The sequence below is a fragment of the Colossoma macropomum genome, unplaced genomic scaffold, assembly GCF_904425465.1.
Source record: "Colossoma macropomum unplaced genomic scaffold, Colossoma_macropomum, whole genome shotgun sequence".
In the NCBI taxonomy this organism is placed as follows: domain Eukaryota; kingdom Metazoa; phylum Chordata; class Actinopteri; order Characiformes; family Serrasalmidae; genus Colossoma; species Colossoma macropomum.
Window position 1 is genome coordinate 21,332,709 of NW_023494784.1, and position 22,416 is coordinate 21,355,124.

General features: G+C 38.4%; 2 protein-coding genes across 2 annotated transcripts; both read right to left on the reverse strand.

Annotated features, from left to right (window-relative positions):
• Positions 1-205: 205 nt before the first annotated feature.
• Positions 206-15,631, reverse strand: si:dkey-91i10.3 (cytochrome P450). Its single transcript, XM_036594148.1, has 9 exons — positions 15,177-15,631; positions 14,051-14,241; positions 12,869-13,068; positions 8,399-8,596; positions 7,445-7,608; positions 7,172-7,338; positions 6,606-6,687; positions 4,902-5,105; positions 206-2,553 (listed from the first exon to the last, which is right to left on the reverse strand). The coding sequence occupies exons 1-9, from the start codon at positions 15,414-15,416 to the stop codon at positions 2,413-2,415; spliced, it is 1,587 nt and encodes a 528-aa protein (XP_036450041.1). The 5' UTR covers positions 15,417-15,631; the 3' UTR covers positions 206-2,412.
• Positions 15,632-16,763: 1,132 nt separating this feature from the next.
• Positions 16,764-22,260, reverse strand: eaf2 (ELL associated factor 2). Its single transcript, XM_036594252.1, has 6 exons — positions 22,043-22,260; positions 19,840-19,934; positions 19,586-19,722; positions 19,311-19,474; positions 18,525-18,761; positions 16,764-17,715 (listed from the first exon to the last, which is right to left on the reverse strand). The coding sequence occupies exons 1-6, from the start codon at positions 22,143-22,145 to the stop codon at positions 17,666-17,668; spliced, it is 786 nt and encodes a 261-aa protein (XP_036450145.1). The 5' UTR covers positions 22,146-22,260; the 3' UTR covers positions 16,764-17,665.
• Positions 22,261-22,416: the final 156 nt, after the last annotated feature.

The following is a 22,416-nucleotide window of genomic DNA, read 5'->3' on the forward strand; positions in this document are numbered from 1 at the left end:
TCGAATATAAAACACTTTTTCTTTCGTCTTTCCTCTTATTGGTTCAAACATGGCCTTTGTTAAAGCAACTGTGCAGGTCAGAGAGCATTATTCTACTAAATATTACACTGATTTACTAAACATTGTGTGAAATAGCTGCTTTACGCTCACTCAAAAGATGACATATAAATCTGTCACTGTCACTTATTCACTCTCTATGCAAATCCACAGTTTGCTGTTGGACATTTTATTTACAGCTGCAGAGCTACATTTATTATGCATCATTTCAACAAGCTCATGTGCTTTTAACAGTCTGCACTCATTAACAGAGTTAGATTAAGAACAGTACTTTTTGTACATTTCAGATGCGAAAACGTTTTTTGAAACTTCTGAAAACACTGAATCTTACAAACACGTTATCTGACACATTTAATAGCTATTGTCTGAGATCAGTACGACTGTTGCATGGAAACAGCAGCCCCTTTCAGTACAAAGACTCTCTTTGTGCAAAAGGAGGTTACAGTCATAGACTTCAGCAGGTCTGTGTTTGTCTCTGCTATTCTGTAGATCTTGGGAAGTTCATGGGAAAATGCTCCCGAAATGTGTAGAGCTTCACTTTTCTGTCACGTTCATATAGAGACTTGTGGAACAATGGGGCTATTAAAATGGGACAATGCTCAACAGGCTATGTCAGAACAGTACTGATGACTGAAAACAGCTATGTCACTTATTCTAACCTCATCAACGTACAGTGTCCATCTCTGATCAACTGTAGAACACATGCTATTGACAGGACTCTAGTTAAAGGCCTGTACAAACAGACAATACTAAATCAAACTGTGTCACAGTTTTTCTTTGACATGATGTGCCTCCATGCCTTATTTGCCACTACTAACCGCAGTCACATTTAGACAGTACCGTGCCCACTAAAGCCATACAGCACATAACATATAAGAAGAAAGTTCCACATTTCATTGCTGTTTCCTTGATTTTTAGCACATTTATCTGATATTGGTTATACAATCGTACAGTGGTGTGCAAACATTAGAGACCACCCTTCATTTATTCCAGTTAAAACAGTCCACGTTATTCATTCAGGGGATATTTCTGAGGAGATTAGATATAAAGTCCACTTGCATAAGAAGAAGAAAGTCAGGGGAAAATAAGTGGAAAAAAGGAGAAAATGGGACTCCTAATAACTGTGCAAGACCTGGTAGACCACCAAAACTGTCACCATCAGATAAACAATACTTAAAGCTTCCATCTTTGTGAGATAAGTCCACATGTGTTTCTGTCCATCCTTCCACTGTGAGAAGACAACTCAATACTATGAGTCTGAAAGGATGTGCAGCTGTCAAGAAGCCGTTACTGAGAAAAGGAAATAGACAAAAAAGAAGAAAATCGAACAAAGACGCTGCTGGGGTTCTCAGAACAATGAACTGACCGCCCCAGAGTCCAGACCTCAACATCACTCAATATGTTTGGGAATAATTCAATCTTGAGAAGGAGAAAATACAACCAACTTCTAAGACTGAACTTTGGAGGTATTGAAAAATATCCCTGCAGATTTCTTTGAAAACTGAAAGTAAGTCTCCTGAAACAACAAAAGCAATTTTTTTCTGCATAATTTGAACTCAGCAGCTGAACTTGAGACCTATAGACCAATAGAAATGTTCCAAATTTGCTTCTAATAAAATCTCTTTGCATTAACTTGTTTTTATTTGGACAGTGATAATATCAAAAAAAGATCTATGTTAAAGCTTCGGTGATTTTTTTCAGCGTTTCTGCTTTTGTTTCTGCTTTTTTCCTGATTCTGAAAAATAAATAACTTGAACTTAATGGCCATTTTGACTGGCAATGAAATAAACGATGGGTGGTCTCTGACTTGTGCACTGTACTACTGAAGTGATTCTGTAAATCAGTTTACTATTTCCAAAATGTGTGGAAGTGTGTGGACAATGTAAAATGCAACATTTACAAATACATAAATTATTTAACTAAAAGGCATGAGCTTGAAGATCATATAAAAAGACTAGCTGTTCACAACAGCTTGAAGCAGTAGTTAAATCCATTTCTAGTATTCATGATGGTGCCACTGAGTCAACAAGATAAAGAGAAAATAAAGAGTCATTTGACCCACATACAGAGCTCACCAGCACAGCTAGCAACAGTTATACAATTAAAATACTAAGGTTATTTACACAGTACTTACAATTACAATGCACCCCTTCAGGTGTGACTGAAAAGATCATTTTGTTATTACTGTTAAAACAATATGCGTTGTAAGTGACAGAAGGTAAGGGAGGCAATGTAAACCAGTCCTTTAGTACATACTAGAACAAAAGTAATGCATAAGGAAATTAACTGGTTAAAACTTCAGGAACATCAGGAAATGGCTGGTTAGAACTTTCGGTGGTCATCGATGTCCAATCATCAAGCAGCTGCCTGTGCTTGGACAGGCTGTCTGTCAATAAACTGAAGGTTGATTGGCGTGGCCGGCACCAGGAGAGTTCTAGTGATTGGCTTCACACTCTTTCCTGTGGGATCTGGCCGCACTTCGTAGTGTTTAATTAACTGCAAAAAAAGGAAGAATAACTTGAATTTATTTGGTGAGTATAGTCAGATGTGGGAAAAGTACAGAAAAAATATACTTAAGTTAAAATATGGTTGCTATATCACAATCTTACTTAAAATAAAAGTAAAATAAAGAAAATATGGAGCCAAACATTTCATGGTGTGAAAAAAGGTATATTCATTTAAACTCAAGTATAACAGTAAAAATACATGTTATAAAACAAACAAACAAATAATTAAGACTCAGGACTTTTTACATTGCTGGGTATGAGCTAATAATGCTCTACATCAGTGGTTGCCAAATCTGGTCCAAGAGGACCCCCTGCCCTCCACACCTTAGAGTTATCCCTTCTCCCAACACACCTGATCCAATTAATCTGGTAATTAACAACCCCTTCCTGGGCTGAAGTGGATGTGTTTTGGTAGGAAAACACAAAACTGTGCATGGTGTGGGTCCCCAAGGACCAGGACTGGGAACCACTCTTCTATGTCAACAAGACAGAAGTGAGCATTGTCTTTACCCTTTTCAACTGACTTTTAACACTTAAACACCCACACACTGGTGATAAGCCCTTGCACAGTTTGCGTGCACACAGTGTGACTTTTTTATTAAAACCTGCATTGTGCTGCATTATCCCTGCAGTCTCCATACTGCAGAACCACAAAGCACTCCTGTTCCTCGTTTGCCTCAACAGTGCAGGACAGGAGCTGATTATGCCTGATCAGCATGAATATCTAGTTTGCAAAGCACTAGTTGTAGCACAGTACAAATCTTCCAAGTACAATAATGAAGTACAGTCACTTAAGTATTTTATTTTTTACTGCAGGGTTGTATAATCAAGGGCTGTTAGAGTGTCATTAATGAACTCTTTTAGGCCGTTTCACTGACCCAGAATAAGCCTAAACCTTGACTACACAGGCATGTGACATTACAGTTTAGTCCAAGGCTAAGTTTACTACATGTTCAAAAGGAACTGAGACATCATATTCACTGCACAGATCTATATTGTGACCAATATAACCAGACAGATTTACTAAGAGCAAAGGTGAAGGTCTGCAGGTGGTTAATGTTCCCTCTCTACTGCAAAAACAACAAACCATAGTGAAATCACTCAGGGTTCCTGGAGGGCAATGGCAGCTTATCAGGTATGTGGTTTTCTTGGAACAGGCTTTCCATTTATCTGCTATGGCAGCCTGATTTCCCTCAATTTTGGTAAAAAAAATATGAATCTTTGACAGACAGGTAATACTTCCTGAGTCACATTAATGTGTGATATCATAAAGCTCCACACCCTAGTGTTGAGAGTTAATGTTTTAGCACACTCAGTATTGGTTCTCCTCAAATAAAAGAGAAAAAAGAGATATAAAAGAGAAAAAAGAGATTAGAAAAAAAGCAACTCTAAGGAATGACAGTTACAGTGAACAAACAAAATATCCTGTGCTTCCTGTGTTTGGAAAGTGTTGTTGAGCACTGGATATTGTGTCCAATGTGAGAGCGATACACAGTGAACACTCAACAATATGGAGCTTTTGCGATAATATATCCATTGAGGCAATGCCATAAAAGGCCTTGCACAAATGGTGAATTCAGAAAAATAAAAAAACATAGTTTAGAAAAGTTCAAACCATAGTTAACTCTTGCTGACTCTTATCTGTGCTGCCCAACTGCTTAATGCTTAGTGTCAACAATTACAGCTACTCCAAAAGAAAGAAGGTTCATAAGGGAAATTATAATGCAGGGGTGGAAAAAGGACTAAATAATAATAAAATAACCCTGTTTACATCTTCCCATGACTGGATTGTGTCCTAATAAGATTTACATGTATTTGTACTTGGTATTCAAATGTGGCTGCGGTTAGTCAAACTGAAATCAAACTGCTATATGGCATGTAATAATGTAATATGTAGATAAGCTCATAACACGACAACCAATTGCTGGTGTTGTTCCTTGGTTCTGTTTTATCTTGTTCTATGCAAAAGATTTAAAGTAAATTAAAACTGAGTACTTAAACTCACTTAAGCGAGCTTTGGAAGTTGATGTTTGCAAGAAAACAGCTGTTTTATTTGTCACGGTCACCGACCACACGCGCTATGTATAATGTATTTTGATGTAATGTGTTTTGGTTGTATTTACACTTGTATAACATCAGAATAAAATATGTCTCAGATCACCTCCTGTTGGTCTGAGTGATTAGATCAGACTAAATCTGTCAGAAATGTGTCTTTGTGAATGTGAATGTACACCTGTATTTTTATGAGGATCATCCAGATATAGTCCTGATATTCAAGATGCCTGAAAGGAGCAGGTGTAAAAGGGGTATAAGGATTGGTTTGTATGTGATCTTTACCCGGGACAGGATCAGGTACATCTCCAGCTCAGCCAGTCTGCGGCCTAGACAGGCACGGATGCCAAAACCAAAGGGAACAGAGCCGAACGGATGCTGGCTTAACTGCTTCTCCCCCCGCAGCCAGCGCTGAGGTAAGAATGCATGAGGCTCAGGAAATATCTTCTCATCATAGGACACTGCATAGTGACACAAGTGGAACAGAGTCTGTAAAAGAGAGAACCCACTGTGAGTGAGCTGTACTATTTTAATGTATTTACTTTGTAATTACTGTTTCAGTACTTTTCAGTACTCATGTGCACATGGAATTACAGGTGAGACGCATAGGTAAATAATTATGAAGATAGATTGCAGCTTACTGTAGCCTGTACTAAAACAAATACAATCCTTATAAGTTACCATTACTATTACTGTATTTTTAATATTATTATTTATTGTTCTTACAAAGTTTTGTTTGTAGATCAGTGTGGTTGATTTTACAACCCTGTTACCAACAAATGTTGGGACGCTGTGCAAAATGTAAATAAAAGCAGAATGTAATGATGTGCAAGTCATTTAAACCCTATATTTAATTGAAAATAGTACAAAGACAACAAATCAGTTGTCAAAACTGAGATATTCTATTCTTTCTGAAAAAAAAAACATGCTCATTTTGAGTTTGATGCCAACAACACATTTCAAAAAAGCCGGGACAGGGGCATGTTTACCACTGTGTTACATCACCTCTTGTTTTAACAGCACTCTGTAAGCGTTTGGGAACTGAGGGGACAAACTGCTGTGGTTTTGAAAGTGAAAGGTTTCCCATTCTTGCTTGATATAGGGTTTCAGCTGCTCAGCTGTTCGGGGTCTCCAGTTCAGCACCTGGACTCTTTTACTGCGGAGCCATGCTGTTGTAATATGTGCAGAGTGTGGTTTGGCACTGTCTTGCTGAAATAAGCAATGCCTTCCCTGAAAAAGACGTCATTTGGATGGGAGCATATGTTGCCCCAAAACCTGTATATATCATTAAGCATTAATGGTGCCTTCCCATGTGCACTAATGCACCCCATACCATCCCAGATGGCGGCTTTTGAACTGTGCATTGACAACAAACTTTGACTCACTGGACTACATGACACTTTTTTACTTTGCCTCACTTTTACTTGGCCTTGTCCCTTGCATACAGAGATTTCTCTGGATTCTCTGAATCTTTTAATGATATTATGTATCGTAGATGATGATAATCCCAAAGTTCCCCTAAGTTGCTAATTTACACTGATAAACGTCATCCTGCACTATTTACCTGTGCAGTCTTCCACAGAGTGGTGAACCCCTCCTCATCTTTACTTCTGAAAGACTCAGCCTCTCGTACGTTTTATTTTATATCCAATCATGTTACTGACCCATTGCCAAATAACCTAATTAGTTGTGAGATGTTCCACCAGGTGTTTTTTAGCATTACACAACTTTACCAGTCTTTTGTTGCCCCTGACCCAATGTTTTGAAACGTGTTGCTGGCAACAAATTCAAAATGGGCATATATTTTTCTAAAAACAATAAAATTGCTCAGTTTAAACATTTCATATGTTGTACTATTTTAAATTACATATACGGCTTAATGATTTGCACATTATTGCATTCTGCTTTTATTTACATTTTGCACAACGTCCCAGCTTTTTTGGAAATGTGCTTGTAGTTATGAAATAAACAGTAAGTGGTAAATCTTACATTTTTAGGGAAGAGGTGGCCACCCACCACTGTTTCATTTTCAGCAATGACGCGAGCATTTCCTGGCACCACAGGGTATAGCCTAAAGGGATAATGTAATAAATCATCACGAATAGAACATTTTCATACATGTCTTTGGAATCAGTTTTCTCATTTGATTGCTTGAGCAACACTGCCTCTCCCACTGTGAGAATCGCAGACTAGATGGTTTAACTGTTAAAAGTATAGAGTTATGAAATTGAAATGAAATAAAATGAAATTACCACTTATTAAATACAGTTATTTTTGTAATTTATTGTATGTGCATTAGATTTACTGATTGTTTTTTCCATTTGTTTCTATGTCAAACAATGACAACAATGTAAAAAACTGTATGCACAACATTTTCCTCAAATTCAAATCACAACTCTTCATATTTACAATTGCCAATTTGGTTTCTTGTGAGCAATAATTAAACACCTATAAAATTGTAACATGCCTTTGTTATTGCCAGCAAAAGCTTAAGACTTATAAGGTTTAAATATTGCATTTGGTCAGCACAAGAGCAGAATCAATCAATTCCTCACCGAAGGGTCTCTTTAACAACAGCCTTCAGCAAAGGCATCTTGCTGATGTCCTCGCTGGAAGTCACTTTGTCACCTGGGCAAACACTAATCACCTCATCATGTAGCCTCTGCTGGATTTCTGGCTCTCGAGCCAAGTGATACAGAGCCCAGGAGATAGTGTTGGATGTCTGTGGTGTAGAGACATTGCCATTTAAGACATACTGATGCTATGATGATGCCTGTATGTGAACCTCGCTGCTTTCATCTGTTTCCAATTAAACGTTCAAAACTCACGGTGTCGACTCCGGCCAGCAGAAGCTCAGTGATGCTGCCTAACACCTCTGTGGGGGACATCTGCTCGCTGACCAGCAGGTGAGTGAGGTACTCTCCCTCTATTGGCAGACCCTGCTTCACCTTCTCCTGAATCTCCACCATCTTCTTCTGAACCAGATCATCCGCTGAACACAGCATTAAAAAACTTTTAAACCATGTACATATCTATTTGGTGAGGTGTCATCTGATGACTTCAGTGATTTTTTATGCCGGTTTGAGGTTCTAGGATTTTGGCATGACAATGCCAAAAAACTTGTGGTGCATTATACAGTCATAAATGAAAATTTACTGTTTACACAATTACTGTTTATTTGCTAAATTTAATATATTCAAAGTAAAAATAAAACAGAACATGTGGCCTGTACAGAAGTTATGGTACATTTTAGATTTTATCTAATTTTTTCTTCCAATATGTTAAACTAAAAAGAAACTGTACACTAAGTTTGCACACAAATGCATTGTCTGCAGTTTGTTCCCTGTAGAGAATGTACATGCAATTTGACTGGGGGTATTCAAACTTGACCGGGGGGTATTCAAACTTTTGCGTATGTCTTCTGTGCTCTGCATTTCACATATGGATTAGGCTATGGTGTTAACTTGCTTCAACATACAGAAACACAAGGTGTCTATTATTGATTATCCTATCAGGCTAAAAGTTCCATGACAGTGCAGCCCGAGAAATAACCTTCAACATGACTCCATCTCATCAGTAAGCACAGATGTAATGTTCACTGAGAACTGACCCAGCAGTAAACCTGTGTAAATAAAACATGGTTCCAGTTGGTCAGCTTTCAAGAGCAATGACCTTAAGGATTGTTCTGATTATGCAAATGTGGGCTGCAAGAAATCATAGCAAGTTTCTGATGTGTTTAGTTCACATCTGTGTGGTTCTTTTGAACCAGGGATTTCACTCACCTACTTTGAATAGGTGGTCCCACACAGCCAAAAAATGCTTCCAAAAGGGCATGTAGGGCCACAGAGACTTGGGAAAGAGGACGATGATGGGGGAGAGGCGGAACATCTCTCCAACAGAGAAGATGAACTTCTGTGTTTCTTCTGGAACCACCTCGTTCAGACAGCCCATCCGCGTCTCAAACAGCACTGAGCATATTCCTACCACACATCATAATAAGAGTTTTCAACAGTGATGATGTCTATTTAATTTCAATAATTATATATTTCCTGCACAGAGAGAACCTGCTGCTGTCTGAGAAGGAGAGCAAATCTCCTCACAAAACTCATACAAAGATCTGTCTAAATTTTATATATTCAAAATCACCATGCTTAAAAGCATTCCACCCATTCAAAACCCACATCACTGAAATAACATGAACTAAAACTTCACAAAAAGAACATGAGAACAATCATCAGGAGTTTACAAATGTTAGTAACAATTATGCTTGTCCACATGTGATCCTGAGCCTGTTCCTAGTTCATTCCTTAAGATGTTTTTTTGACTGTGTTCTCTGTCAACAGGTGCTGTTCCAGATGCTTTTAAATCTGCCCTGGTGAATCCCCTACTGAAAAAGAACAGCTTAGATCCTTCTGTACTAAATAATTTTAGACCAATTTCTAATCTTTTTCTTTTTTTATGTAAAGTGTCAGAAAAGTTACCTTCAAACTATTCAACGCAAATCTAATATCAAACAAGTTATATGAGAAGTTTTAATCAGGTTTTTGTTCTAACCATAGTACTGAGACAGTATTGTTTGGTGTTGTCGATGATCTCAGGCTTAGCGCTGATGCACAAAATCCTTCTATTTTGGTACTGTTGGATCTTAGTGCAGCTTTTTAATACCGTTGATTATAAAATTCTAATACATCGCCTTGAATATTAGGTAGGCCTCTCAGGCACTGTTCTAGAATGGTTTAAATCATATTTAATGCATAGACAATTCTTGACTTCACTGGGTAATCATTCATCAAAGAGATTCAACATTTTTTGTGGAGTCCCACAGGGTCCAGTTTTAGGCACCTTGCTCTTCTCTTTGCACATGTTACCTCTAGGTGATGTCATTAGGAATGCTATTGACACTTAATTATACATTACTTCTGATGATAAACATCATCAGTAGACAGACTTATCAGCTCTGTGTACGATATTTCTCAGTGGATGTCGCAAAACTTCTTAAGACTCAAAAAAGAAAAAAACTGAAATACTGAGAATACTTATGAGAAGCTCAGTTCTTTAGCTTCATATACCAAACCTGAAGTACGAAACCTGGGTGTGTGATCTTCCTAAGAAAACAATCCGTCCTCTACAACTCACACAAAATGCAGCAGCAAAGATCCTAACAAAAACAAAAAAGAGAGTTGATATCACCCATGTTTTAAAATAACTCCACTGGCTACCTGTATCGTTTGGGATAGATTTTAAAATTCTGCTTCTAGTTTTCAAGGCTCTAAATGACCTTAAAGCATCCGCTCACATCACAGAGTGTCTGTCTATTTATGTTCCAACATGTGATCTTAGATCAGCAGATACTGGCCCTCTACAAATACCTTCTGTAAAATACAGAAAACATGAAGAGGCCTCGGAACTCAATTCCACTTTTTATTAGACAGTCAAGCTCAGTGCACACATTTGAAAATGTATCTCTTTAACTTAGCATTCAACTAAACTTCTGAGTGTTTTTGGTATTTCTTTTTAACTTGATCAGTCAGTGTCTTGTCTATTATTGTTAAACATTATCACCTGTCTGTAAAGCACTTTGAGGTAGCCCAGAGTTACACAGAAAAAGAATTACATAGATTTTACATTCTTACATTACGAATGAACGTTTTTTCATTCTCCTGTAAAGTTACTATTTTGGACATACAATGTTTTTTTTTTTACATAACGCTGCTGTTGGGAGAAAACCTTGCATCTCCATTTTTGTTGTTTTCATTTTTTGACATAATTTGAAAAAGGTACTTGCCCTTTATGTTGTGTCAAAATTTTATGATGAACAAACCACCAGAAATGATCCAAAAAATATTTCTCCATTTACTTCCATTAAAAGTTAAGAATGTTTTTTCTTGTCCTGTAAAGTTACCTTTTGGAGATATGAGGTTTTGTCCTGAAAGCAGAGATATACTAATCTAAGTAAAACTGCAATGTAATATAACACCATAAAACTAAAGCGTGTTCCACAGAGCAAAAAAAGATTTCACAAAGAAGAAGACGAGGATCAAGCCAAACATCAGCATTCAGAGGCCTTGAAGATGCTGACCTTGACTCTATTCATGTGATCACTGTAACTGTGCAGATTAGATATAGCGTCTCTCACTACACCTGATCTTTTGTACAGACACGTCAGACTTCGGACATGAAGGGAATGGAGAAGTCTGTCCTAACATAGCAATTGCTTCCCATACATTCCCCTCACACCAAGTCTGACGTGTGCATACAAAAGATCAGAAGTGCAGTGAGACACACTGTATCTAATCTACACAGCTACAATGATCAACTTCATGGGAATAGAGTCAAGGCCAGTTTGAAGCACCTCCAAGGCCTCTGAATTCCGATATATGCCTTGATCTTCTGCGCACGTCATAATCTGTGCTAATCCATGGTTTTACTACAACCTAGACTTACTGTTTGACTGATAAAGACCACCAAAGATGGTCATCAGTACAAATGGATTGCTCTTTTCAAATTGCTTACATGACCTTAAAATACTATAAAATACTAAATACTATAGTAAACATGGCAATCTAGGTCACAAGCAAATCTGTTATCATTTATCCATAAAAATGTCATACCTGGGGCTAAACTCTTTCCTTTACTTGACAATGCTGATATGATGTAGTTTCACGCACAGTCCTGTTAATAATGTTTTAGGGTTAGGCGGTACTGATAAAAAAATATCTCAGTACATTTTTCAAATAATTCACAGTATCAGACAATATTTGAGCTTCCATTAACAAAGTTAATGAACTCCTGCCTGTCAGGTACTGCTATTCTACATGCGCAAGAATGCATTACTAACTTGCTGGAACTTGTTTTGACTGGACTGGATTCTTCTCTCGAAATTACTCCAAAAGGAACGTAACACACGTCTGCAATCATCAACCAGACAGCACATCAAGCAGACAGCACATCCATATCCAGAAAGAAAATCTACTATTTATATGATATTTATGAACTTTCAAAAACAGTCTGAAGCACTGAGCAAATGACACACACTGAAAAACTAGTCTAGTAGTTGCACACAAATAACATATACTACATCAACAGAATCGCTCCCTGTAAGTTTACTTGTTCTGATAGCAACTGTGTTTGTGTCATACATTGTATTAATGTTCAACCTCTTGACATTTTAATCACAAAATTCAAAACACCACTTTTCAATGTATCCTGCAGTAAACTCTCAGGTCCTGGATAAAACGAGTGTTAAAAAATAATATAAAGAAATGAAAAACAAATAAAATCAAATCAAAACTGAAACTGAAAAGCAGTATCACGGTATAACAGCACAGATGAAATCGTCCAGTCCTAATAATACTGCAAGCATTTAAGTCCATTGCCAACTAATATAGTGACAGTTTATACCCCTCCTTCTCTTTTCTAAATGTGTAGAAAAGAGTCATACAGCTTTTTAAAGACTCGGCTGAAAGAATACAATTATTTAAAGGGGTTTTGTGGCTTTAGGGGAACATATACTAGCATTTAAAAGGAATTGAAATCACTGCTATTTTATTTTATTCAGTAATAACTTGCACAGTGTAGACTGAAATACTCTAATCCAGACACCAAAATGTATTTCAGAATGTTTGATTCAATATTGCAATTGTCTTAGGAACTGCAATAAGTCCTTAACTGATAAATAATGTACTGGAATTATTTACAAGCAGTAATTCCTTGACAAGTTATCTGCGTAAGATTTCATTACTACTTCTTAAATGCAAGGCATCCTGGATGCCATTTTATTATAACCTAAATGTTCCAATGTTTTACAGCTTTCTTATGGATTAAGGAATCATTTACAGCAGGGGTGTCCAATCTTATCCGCAGAGAGCTGGTGTGGCTGCAGGTTTTCATTCCAAACACGCAGGAGCACGCCTTATTCTTCTTGTTTGATCAGTTGGTCACAGTCTTCTAACAACTGATCAGGTGAGCTCCTGATTTGCTGGAATGAAAACCTGCAGGCACACTGGCCCTCTGCAGATATGACAGGACACCACTGATCTACTGCTACCTTCTAATTAGTTGAAATCTGTGAAGTTGTAGAGGAGTAGCCTCTTTTTTTTTGATAACATTGATCATCGACTTTTGAATTGTGATTCCAAACTCGTGAACACTAGTTAATGTTGAACCTGTTTAAATTGGTCAGTTGTAAGACAATAATGAACGTATATTCACAGGGAAAATTTGAACACAAATGGGTTTTAATGCTGTTTTACCTTCGAAAGCAAACTTGTAGAGTTCCCCTGCTACGTCATGCACCATAACGCCATTGCCTTTTGTTGTCCTAAGCCAATCCACCTTCTCTATGAAGTCAGTCACCACCTCGTTGATGGCGTTAGTGTAGGAAGACACATGTTTGGGCTTCAACATGCGAGGGTTGAGGATGCTTCTGATGCGCTGCCATTCTGCTCCTATTCTACAGGTCAATAAAGAACAGTACTTATGTTAACTATATACCTGGGTTTGAATTGAATGGGGTTGTAGGGGACATGTTTGCTGGTTGGGCAACCAATACATGGCCAGAAACTGAACCAGTCTGGCAACCTGAATCATAATTTGGTTTTGCTTCTTATGAGATGCAACAAAACTGAATAAATAAAAAGGGTTTAAGATATTTGTATTGCATTCATACATATATGAAGACGTTTGTATTCATACATATATGAAGTTAAATGACTCCTGACTAGTAATACCATAAATATATATCTATATAGGTCACATCATAGTCAGACCTTCTACCTCTGCCACAACTTGAACCCTGCTTTTTACTGCCTAAATGTTATGTAATATCTGTACTGAATCTACTCTGTAACCCATGGCCTATGGGAACAGACATAAAGATGGTCCACAGCCATTATCAAACTGTGCTTGAGACATATTTGAGTGATATTTTATTACACATTTTCTGTGCCATTTTAAATCAGATGGACAGCCATGCAGGTCAAGGTCAACAGGAGTGAACGAAAATCACATTACATCAACTTGTTTACTTTTGCTGAATCCTGGACACAGACATTTCTAAAAAAGAAAAAAAAAAGCTTTGGCACTGTTTTAGGTGGTTGTTTCATCACATCACAAGGTATGACTCTGTACTCTGTATGGACACATTCTGTAATGACAGACTGATAACTGCTCTAGAAGTATGTACTGAAATATTACATATTACTCAGAGATGACTGAATGAAATGGAAATGTAGGTGAGACTTAGTTTCCAAAGAATTGTGAAATACATTACCAAACAGCAGGAAACTGATCATGACATTCACCCCTTCCTAGCAGCAGTCATAGCTGGGACTACGTCTATGATTACAACAGGTTACTACAGATTACAACAGTGGAAAGAAGAACTAAGCACTGATATTTTGCTGTCAGTATGGAAATGGATGGAGAATGCTCACTCTGTGAGAGGGCCATAGGCCTGCTTGCGGAGCTCCCGGTAGGTCCTCCAGTGGGGCATGTCGGTGCGAATGGGGTGTCGACCCTCCTGCCTCAGGACCTGCTCTATCAGCTCCGCACTGGCCACATTCACAATCACCAGTGGTCCATATTTGGACCTCCACAGTGGCCCATAAATTTTGTTGTGCTCAATCTTCATAGAATGAAAATAACAGACACATCAGGCACTGGGGTGGAAACAGTAGAAAACTATAGGGCAGGTGATCAAAACGAATGAGACTCAAAACATCACTCATAATTTTTTCATGGTGAAGAAACTTTTTCCTTTTGAAAGGAGAGAGTAGCAGACAGAAATCTGGGTGCACTGATAAAAGTGGGCTGAGAACTACTGTTCCTTCTCCCTGTTTCACCCCTAGACAGCAAGAAGGTACAACGGGCCATTGTTGGCTCACTGATGGCAAAGCAGGCGGCTGGTGGTTAAGCAGAGTGCCACTTCTCCCACTTACAGTGTAATTATTTTCCCTTCATTTCTTTCTTTTGTTATCCTTTGTAAATTAGTTAAGTAAATAATTGTAACAGTGATATCATAAAAAGCCAGTTATACAGTTAAACCAACCAATCTAGCAGTGCAAGCAACATTTTCAACAAGATCATTTTATATTAGGCCTAGTCATAAATTACTTTTGTCTCAATTGTTTGTAATAATTGTCTTAGTTTATTTTCCAAAATAAAAGGCTGTGCATATTTAAAATCTGTTTGAGTAGATTAAAAACTAGTTAGACATTGTATGCAGGAAAATAATCTGGGTGGTCTGAGGGTGGACCAGCAATGGCAGACAGCAGGGTGCTGACCGTAGTGGGCATATATGCTTGATATCTCGGACCCCCCTACTGCACAGTTTATAAGGCAAATAATTTAATACCAATGCAAAGGTCCAGATTTTATGCCCACATTCACTGTGGGCAAAAAACATGTACAGGTGTCAGAATCGGTATCGGTATCGAGATGTTAGTCTTAGTAGTACCGAACCGAAAAGGACACAATTGGTACCCTGCTTTACCGTGGTCTCATTCATCCAGTGAACCCGTAACACAGCAGGGACTTTTCAAGCACGATTAAGCGTGTTACCTGCATTTGGTGAGTTATCTGGAAGTAGCCTTTCCCAAAGAGCCAGTACAGCGATGTTAAAAAGCTGGGTCCGCCCAGGTCCTCCATGCTCTTTAGTTTATTCCCGGTCATCACTGTGTTGGAGGTGCTGTGGCGCCGCTCGCGCACACTCGCCAAAGCCGACGGGGCGCATTTCAGCACAGTCCGCTGTTCCTGCCTCCATACGAGCAGTCCAGTCCTCAAGAGCGACCTGTAGAACATGTCCGAGGCTCTCCGGTCCAGTCCGAGCAGCTTCTGAGCTCTTCTCCTCACTGCTGCTCCGTCCGCCCCGTAATGGCCTCCTGTTTATAGCAGCAGCTGAACTCGAGTGACCTGCGGGGAGAGGAGCTGCTCGACCTGCTCATGCAGCAAATGAAGTCCAAAGGTGCTGCACACGAGCTCACAGACGCATATATACACATCTCAGCAGCCGGCATCCGCCATCATCACACTCCAGTGCATGTAAAGGGGAGTCCGTGTATAACGCAGTGGTGGAGTATTTACTCAGGGTGGTTTGATGTGATGTGGTTCATTGTAGAGGCTCAGCCTTCTATACAGTGGTGCTGAGGAACCAGGAGTCACAACGGCTGCACGGGAAATACAGCCATTTTATTTACTCACCAAAACCACCAGTGAACCTACAACTACCTTCTGAGTTATATGTCATGTTAAACAATGAAAAAGTTTTATTTGGTGAATATTTTTCCTTATAAAGCATGTAATTCTCCGCCATGAATACATGCCAGAAACCCTAAAACAATCATAAAAAATCTCAAAAATCAGAGAATTAAAGGGGAATTTCAGCGATTTTTCAAAATTCCGCATAATTCAATCGTTAAAATGGAAACAAAGTCATTCGGGGCGTTTTGGTGTTTAATGTTCCGTTCGAGAGAAACTTACAGAGTTAAAATTGTTCATAGTGGTGGTGATAGGAACCAGACGTCTGACAAGTTTAATTCCTGTAAAAGCTCCCCCACAGATTACTATATGATGTATAGCTTGCATATCCCTCACAAGTAATTACATGAAATATATATATATAAAACTGATTGATACTTAAAATGTTATTTTTAAGATAAGGTTTTGGCCAAAAACAAATTTTTAAAAATCTAATTAATAGTGAAGCAGTACATGCTGTAAGCAGTACAGTTGTAAGCCAAACAGGCCCCTTAAGATCTTTTTCCAGATTTACCTCTATTAACATTACAACTCACATGTAAGTTCGCTGATCATTTTGAATAAAGGACTGTATTTGTGTTGTAGACATTGTAACCCCCGGTTCCCATCATTAACACTGTAAAGATATCAGAGATAGTTTCTGTTGAATTCTCTAGAATTTGACATCAAACTATTCTGAATGACTTTGGTTACTTCACATCAAAACACTCTGACTTTGTATACATCTTAATTATTGAATTATGTAGAAATTTTACAAAATTCTATCTAAAAGATCTTTGCATCCACTAGATATTGTTTTTTTTTTCCTGTTTATTTTCAGGCAGTAACACAATGTATTCATGAAAGTAGGAAAGAAAATGATTACACCACAAAATTGTATTGCTCTACATACAACTTTAATGTTCAAGCATGTTTAAATGTTAACATTTATCCTATTACATCACCCAGGCTCTAATAAATTATAGTCTCTTTCCTTTCTAATTGTGCTAATGTAGGATTCCTTTCAGACATCCTTGCAGTCTGCATGTAAGTGAATATTAGCAAAACATAAACTGATAAGCAGGACGAAGATGAGCATAATTAATACCAGGAGAACACATTCATTCTGATCTATAAATATGAATTACTCTATATTGGTTACTTCTGTGTAATCCAAAGCACCTTGTATGGACAGGTCAACACACTAGACATGCCAAAAACAACTTTCTCTGAATAATTTATTATTAAGACAGACACGTTCAAGTATTGGAGGTTTAAGCTGGCAAAACTTGCAGATACATTTGGTTGCTGCACTTGAGATCAAGATTTTGATGTAACATCATATAGTTTTCAAGTAACGCACTGATGTGCCTTAAGACCACGTGTGATATGTTGCTTAGTCATTTGAAGCTAAAACAATCAGCCTCAAACAAAAAGAACAGGACACAGATTGTCACATGAAAATAACTCCTCAATAGTCTAATGCATACCTTCCTGAGCATGCTCAGTGAAAACTACTGTGTTTTAAGAGAGCCCTATATAACTAGGATCTACACAGTAGCATTTAACAAAATAAATAATTCATTTTTCAAACATATAGAAATCTCACAGCTTTTCTCCTGTCATCCACACCATATACCAGGTTTTGACAGAAACGTTTGCTGTTTGAAAAACTGGAGGAAAGAAAACATTTAATAAGTGAAAGTTGATGGTGATTAAAATTCCAATATCACAAAGAGTTATTCCTGGCAACACTGTCCTCTTCTATCCTTCAGTTTCGGTGATGACCATGCGTGTTCATAGACTCACTGTGCTCAGTCATCGTCACTCTCGCTGCCAGATTCACTCAGCTGAAGATCACTTTCTGCATCAGAATAAAGAAAACAGCAGCATGTTAAAAGGCTAAAGGTTAAGGATGTCCATATCACGGAAAAAATGTCCTTCGCTTTACTGAAATAAAGGTGTTTGAAGTAATATGTAAACAATGCTAAGGTTTCAAAATCTACTATTCATTAAGCAGTCCATACAGTCTACCAACAGCAAACTATATTGCAGAAACAGCCCACTTTGAATTCATTGTTTCTGTGATTCATGAGAACTAACTCATTTACATATATTCACCTATTCAGACTACATCACTTTTACCCCACCCATTCATATTCATATAGTTCTGAGAAGTGTTTCAGCTCTAAGTGCTTTCTGAATGAGGCATAGTACAGGACAGCTAATCAGAACTGAGCTCATTTAATTACATCAGTCTTAAATGCAGCGAAACAAAAACATTATGTTTAATGCTAAGGGATAAAGAAAGGTTTAAAAATGGTCACGTAAAAATGAAATATAACCATTTTTACTTCTTCATTCGCGCAGGAGGTGAATACACAACAATAAAGTCGACTTAACACAAGTCTAACCTATGGCAGTAATTTTCAATTGTGACTAATGCAGATGGAACCCAGCTATACGCAACTGTGGGCGGGAGTGGGACAAAACGATGCAGGTTTTCTGCAGGAGTGAGCTGAAATCTTATGGGAGCGGGATGACACAAAAATACACAAAAAAAAAAATACACAAAATTACAAGAAAACCGTAGGCTATGGGCCCTTTAAGCAAAATGTCACACTACTGACCTACTGATCATTAAAACTAAGTGTCCAAACTGGAAAAACTCACTGAGCGTGTTCATGAGGTGTCCACCCTCCTCCTCCATGTGCTCCTGAGACGTGAGGATGGGCATGCTGCGGGTGGGGGCAGGCCTAGTTTGGGGGTCGCCTGACGAAGGCCGGGTTTCATCCTCAGAGTCGCTACTGCTCGAGCTGTCTTCGCTGCTGGACGATGAGGAACTGTGAGAGTCTGAAGAACTGTCGCCACTGCTCATCTGATCCATTACTCGCGCCTCAGCCATCAGCTCTAGAAAACATATGCAAACGTCAGAACACGCTACTGGAAGGGGGTTCCAAGCACAAGCTGGTGCCTGCTGCTTTTCAAATGGTGCCTTTGTCAGTCTTTGTTTCATTTAAGCTTGTGGTCTGCCTTAGCTGAAAGGGCCAATTATCAAGGAAAACCAAATTTTTCCTCGTTTTGGAAATAAGAGAGGTTGATGTTATATGTAAGCACTGTTAACATACCATTCACTCGGAGGTCCATACAGCCCATATAGGGAAATTAAGTAACAACAGCCCACTTGAATTTATTGTTTTTGTGACATCACAAAAGCCAAAACATTTATTCTGCCTGCTGCAGTTTAGCCTGTTCATTCTTGTTATAATTATATGGAGTCCGTCAGCCCAGACAGCTTTTTGAATGAGGCACAATACACAAAACTGTTTTTAATACATAAACCCTCAAAAATGTTGACCTACAAGAAAATGTAAGATATGAGCCCTTTAAATACTACAGAGAGGCTGCAGAACATCTCTGTAGAGAATCACACTCATTTGATTTTATATGATATGTTACCCCTCTCAATGTCATCCATCGGGGATGCTGGAGACATCTTCTCTTTCGGAGGGGAACTCTTGGAGTTGGCTGGAGCCTTTCCTCCACTGCCACTCTTCATTTGCTGACTGAGCCTGTTAGTCTGCTGCTCCAGACGTGACTGGATCTTACTGCTGCCCTCCGCCCTTTGTGTAGCCAAAGGGAGACAGAAACATCCATTTAGGCTTCAGAGCTTCTGCTGAGAGAACTAACATTTCATTACTGCTGGAAAAGATGTCACTGTGAGGAACACAAACCTTGTCTTTTTGACTGCAATGTTGCTACTAAGCTTCTCCAGACGATACTCTCCTGTGTCATGATTTACAATAAGAATGCACTCCTTCATATAAGGCCTTTTGGATCCTTTGAACACTGTAACTGGAGCCGTGGATCCCTGTGACATGTGAAGGGGGGACAAGGAAAATGTTAATATTAGCACAGTAATATTAACACAATATCATTCTATATTCTCCTGAATTACAGAATCACACGAGGGGTGCAGCTGTCCTACCTCCAAGTTAGGCAATGTTATAGTAACTTGTTCTCCCTTGCCCACCTCTAGCTCTCCCTCACATGTAGTGTCTATAGAGGCAGGCTTGAAGTCATCTGCTCACACAAATGCACACAGTGAAATTTAGACAGTTTTGTTAGTTACATGAAAATATTAGTAATCACACCATATGGCAAGTCGTTTTAGCTTTTAATCCTACTTCTTACATGTTAAAACAGAAATTTTACACATAAGAGAGTCTTTACATTTAACAATTCAAGTTTCATTCACAAGAAATCAATTCAAACATTTAATAATCAAAATATAAACATGTCACAATGTAATTTTTACTTGTGGAATTTAATTTATACCAGTTCAGTTTAACTGTAATTCATACCAGTAAACTGAGCCCCTCTTTCAAATGCACTGGGAAAAGCCATGCGTTGTCACTTAAGAGAACAAACTTGTCCCAAATCTCAAAATCTAATTTTTTATTCCATGCATAATATTCTGAATTTATAAGCTGCTAAATGGCAGCTTGATGCTGGTAAAATCCACTGGGCTCAGACTGGGATACTGCGCAATAGCAAGTACACAGCACGTCAAACTCCTGTTCATGCGTTCTCCGTCCTTGCGTTCTTGCAAAGTAACCTGTCAAGAAGAGTTTTCCCAAAAACACAAGTGTGTTCTTCGAGTTCTCTGTATTCAGAAACACCCTGTGTGCTGTGAGCTAATGTAATAGTTTTTAGTCGTATGGACCCACCGACGAAGTAAGAACATGTTTTTGTTAAACTGAGGGCTGATGACTTATTTTCTTATCTAGAACTAGGCTGGTCACCTAGCTAATGGCTAAAAGATAGCTAACAGGCTAAACAACTGCATCATTAATATCACATACTTCATTTAAAGTACTTACAATATTCTTTACTGTAAAAGGGTAATATAACTCTAAAGAATGTCACTTGCATGGCTTACATGCTTCAAATACCCGTGTTTTATTCAGATCGGCTTTAAGTAACATTAGCATCAACCCCAGTGTGAATCTCAAAGGGATCAGTACTCCCTAAATAGTATGTTATGTAGTATGTTAAATAGTATGTATGCCCGCGAGCGAGTCCTCAATGAATGGGAGTAAATGGGGCTCAACGGCTAAAAACTAAAAGTTAAAATAGTTTCTAATCTCTCGCCCAGAACGTTTCTTTAGAAAGTAGAAGGATATATTTCACTAAAAAAAAACAAAGCAAAGAAATCTTACCTATATATTTCCTTTTTTCTACAGTAAACGGGTTTTGGGCAGCAGGAGGCGGGCATTACTGCTAGAGCGTGATGATTGATTGGCGAGCGGAGCAGCTCATTGGCTGTTCGCGCTCACTGACGTCAGGAACATACATGAGGTGCCGTTTTAAGCTCCTATAACTCGAGTTTACAAGCTCTTAAAAATATAACAGCGGTGTTAAAATGTTTTATGCTATTCAGTGTTCAGGAAATGAATATTCTTTTACATTAAAAATTAAGCATTTATAAAGTATGATTTTGCTCAAATGCTCCATGTCAACCCATTCATTTTGGACTCACTCGGGAGCGCCCTCTAGCGTTTGAGAAAACTGGAAGACCTTGCAGAGTGGGAATTCTCATCTCTACAACGTCTCTGGTTCTATCACATTGTATATGTTGGCCACCACATTGAATCGTGTGCCTAAGAACACCTCGTGAAAAATCGCAGTAACGCACGGCCTCGAGTGGACGCCTTTCTTTCTTAACAGCAGTTTAACGCAACACCAGCAGAGGGCATTTCACCACGAAGTGGATCTAAATGCCCTCGAGAATTCATCTTCTACCAACAGCTTTCAGCTTTGGACGCATGTAGGAAGAAAGCAGATTTCTTTTAAACCCCGACACCATCGTAACTATAACAAAAAGTAACGTTAATAGTAATAATTATTACTAGTCCACACATCTAGACGCTCAAATTAAGACTCTGATATTCGACATGCCAGTTAACTAGACAACTCAGTGACCACTTAACGTTGGGCTACTCATGACACCCCTTAGCTGCCTTTTCAACTGCCTGTACATTTTGCTTCATGAAAACTACACGGATAACTTTTTGTAATGAGCAGGAAAACAACTAACAGTATCTGGCTTGACGGATATAGTCACTGAAGACAGTGACAGACATTTAATTATCTTCATAAAAATGCCGAAATAAGAAGATACCACTTACATCGTACCGTATGGAAGGCACTTTTAGGCTGCTTCTCAAAAGTTTCGCCTAATTTGAGAACATGTTCTTGATTGTCAAAGTTTGAGTAAGCTGTTCCATTCATTATAATGACAGTTTTCTATCATATGTTGTACAGCAGTTTCTAAGTTTCCACGTCTTTCTACACCATCTGCGGTAGGACTAACGTTAGCCACCTCAGGCAGAGACCCAAACGGGATTTTCAGCCTTTTGCTGTTTGTCAAAATAAAAGTCCTCAGCAAAACAGCTTCGGGCATGGCGAGCAAGAACAGACTAAACCAAACGACAAATATATACAACCACCCAAAAACACGTAATTATTTACAGTAAAAAGTATCTAAAAGTACAGTTGTTAG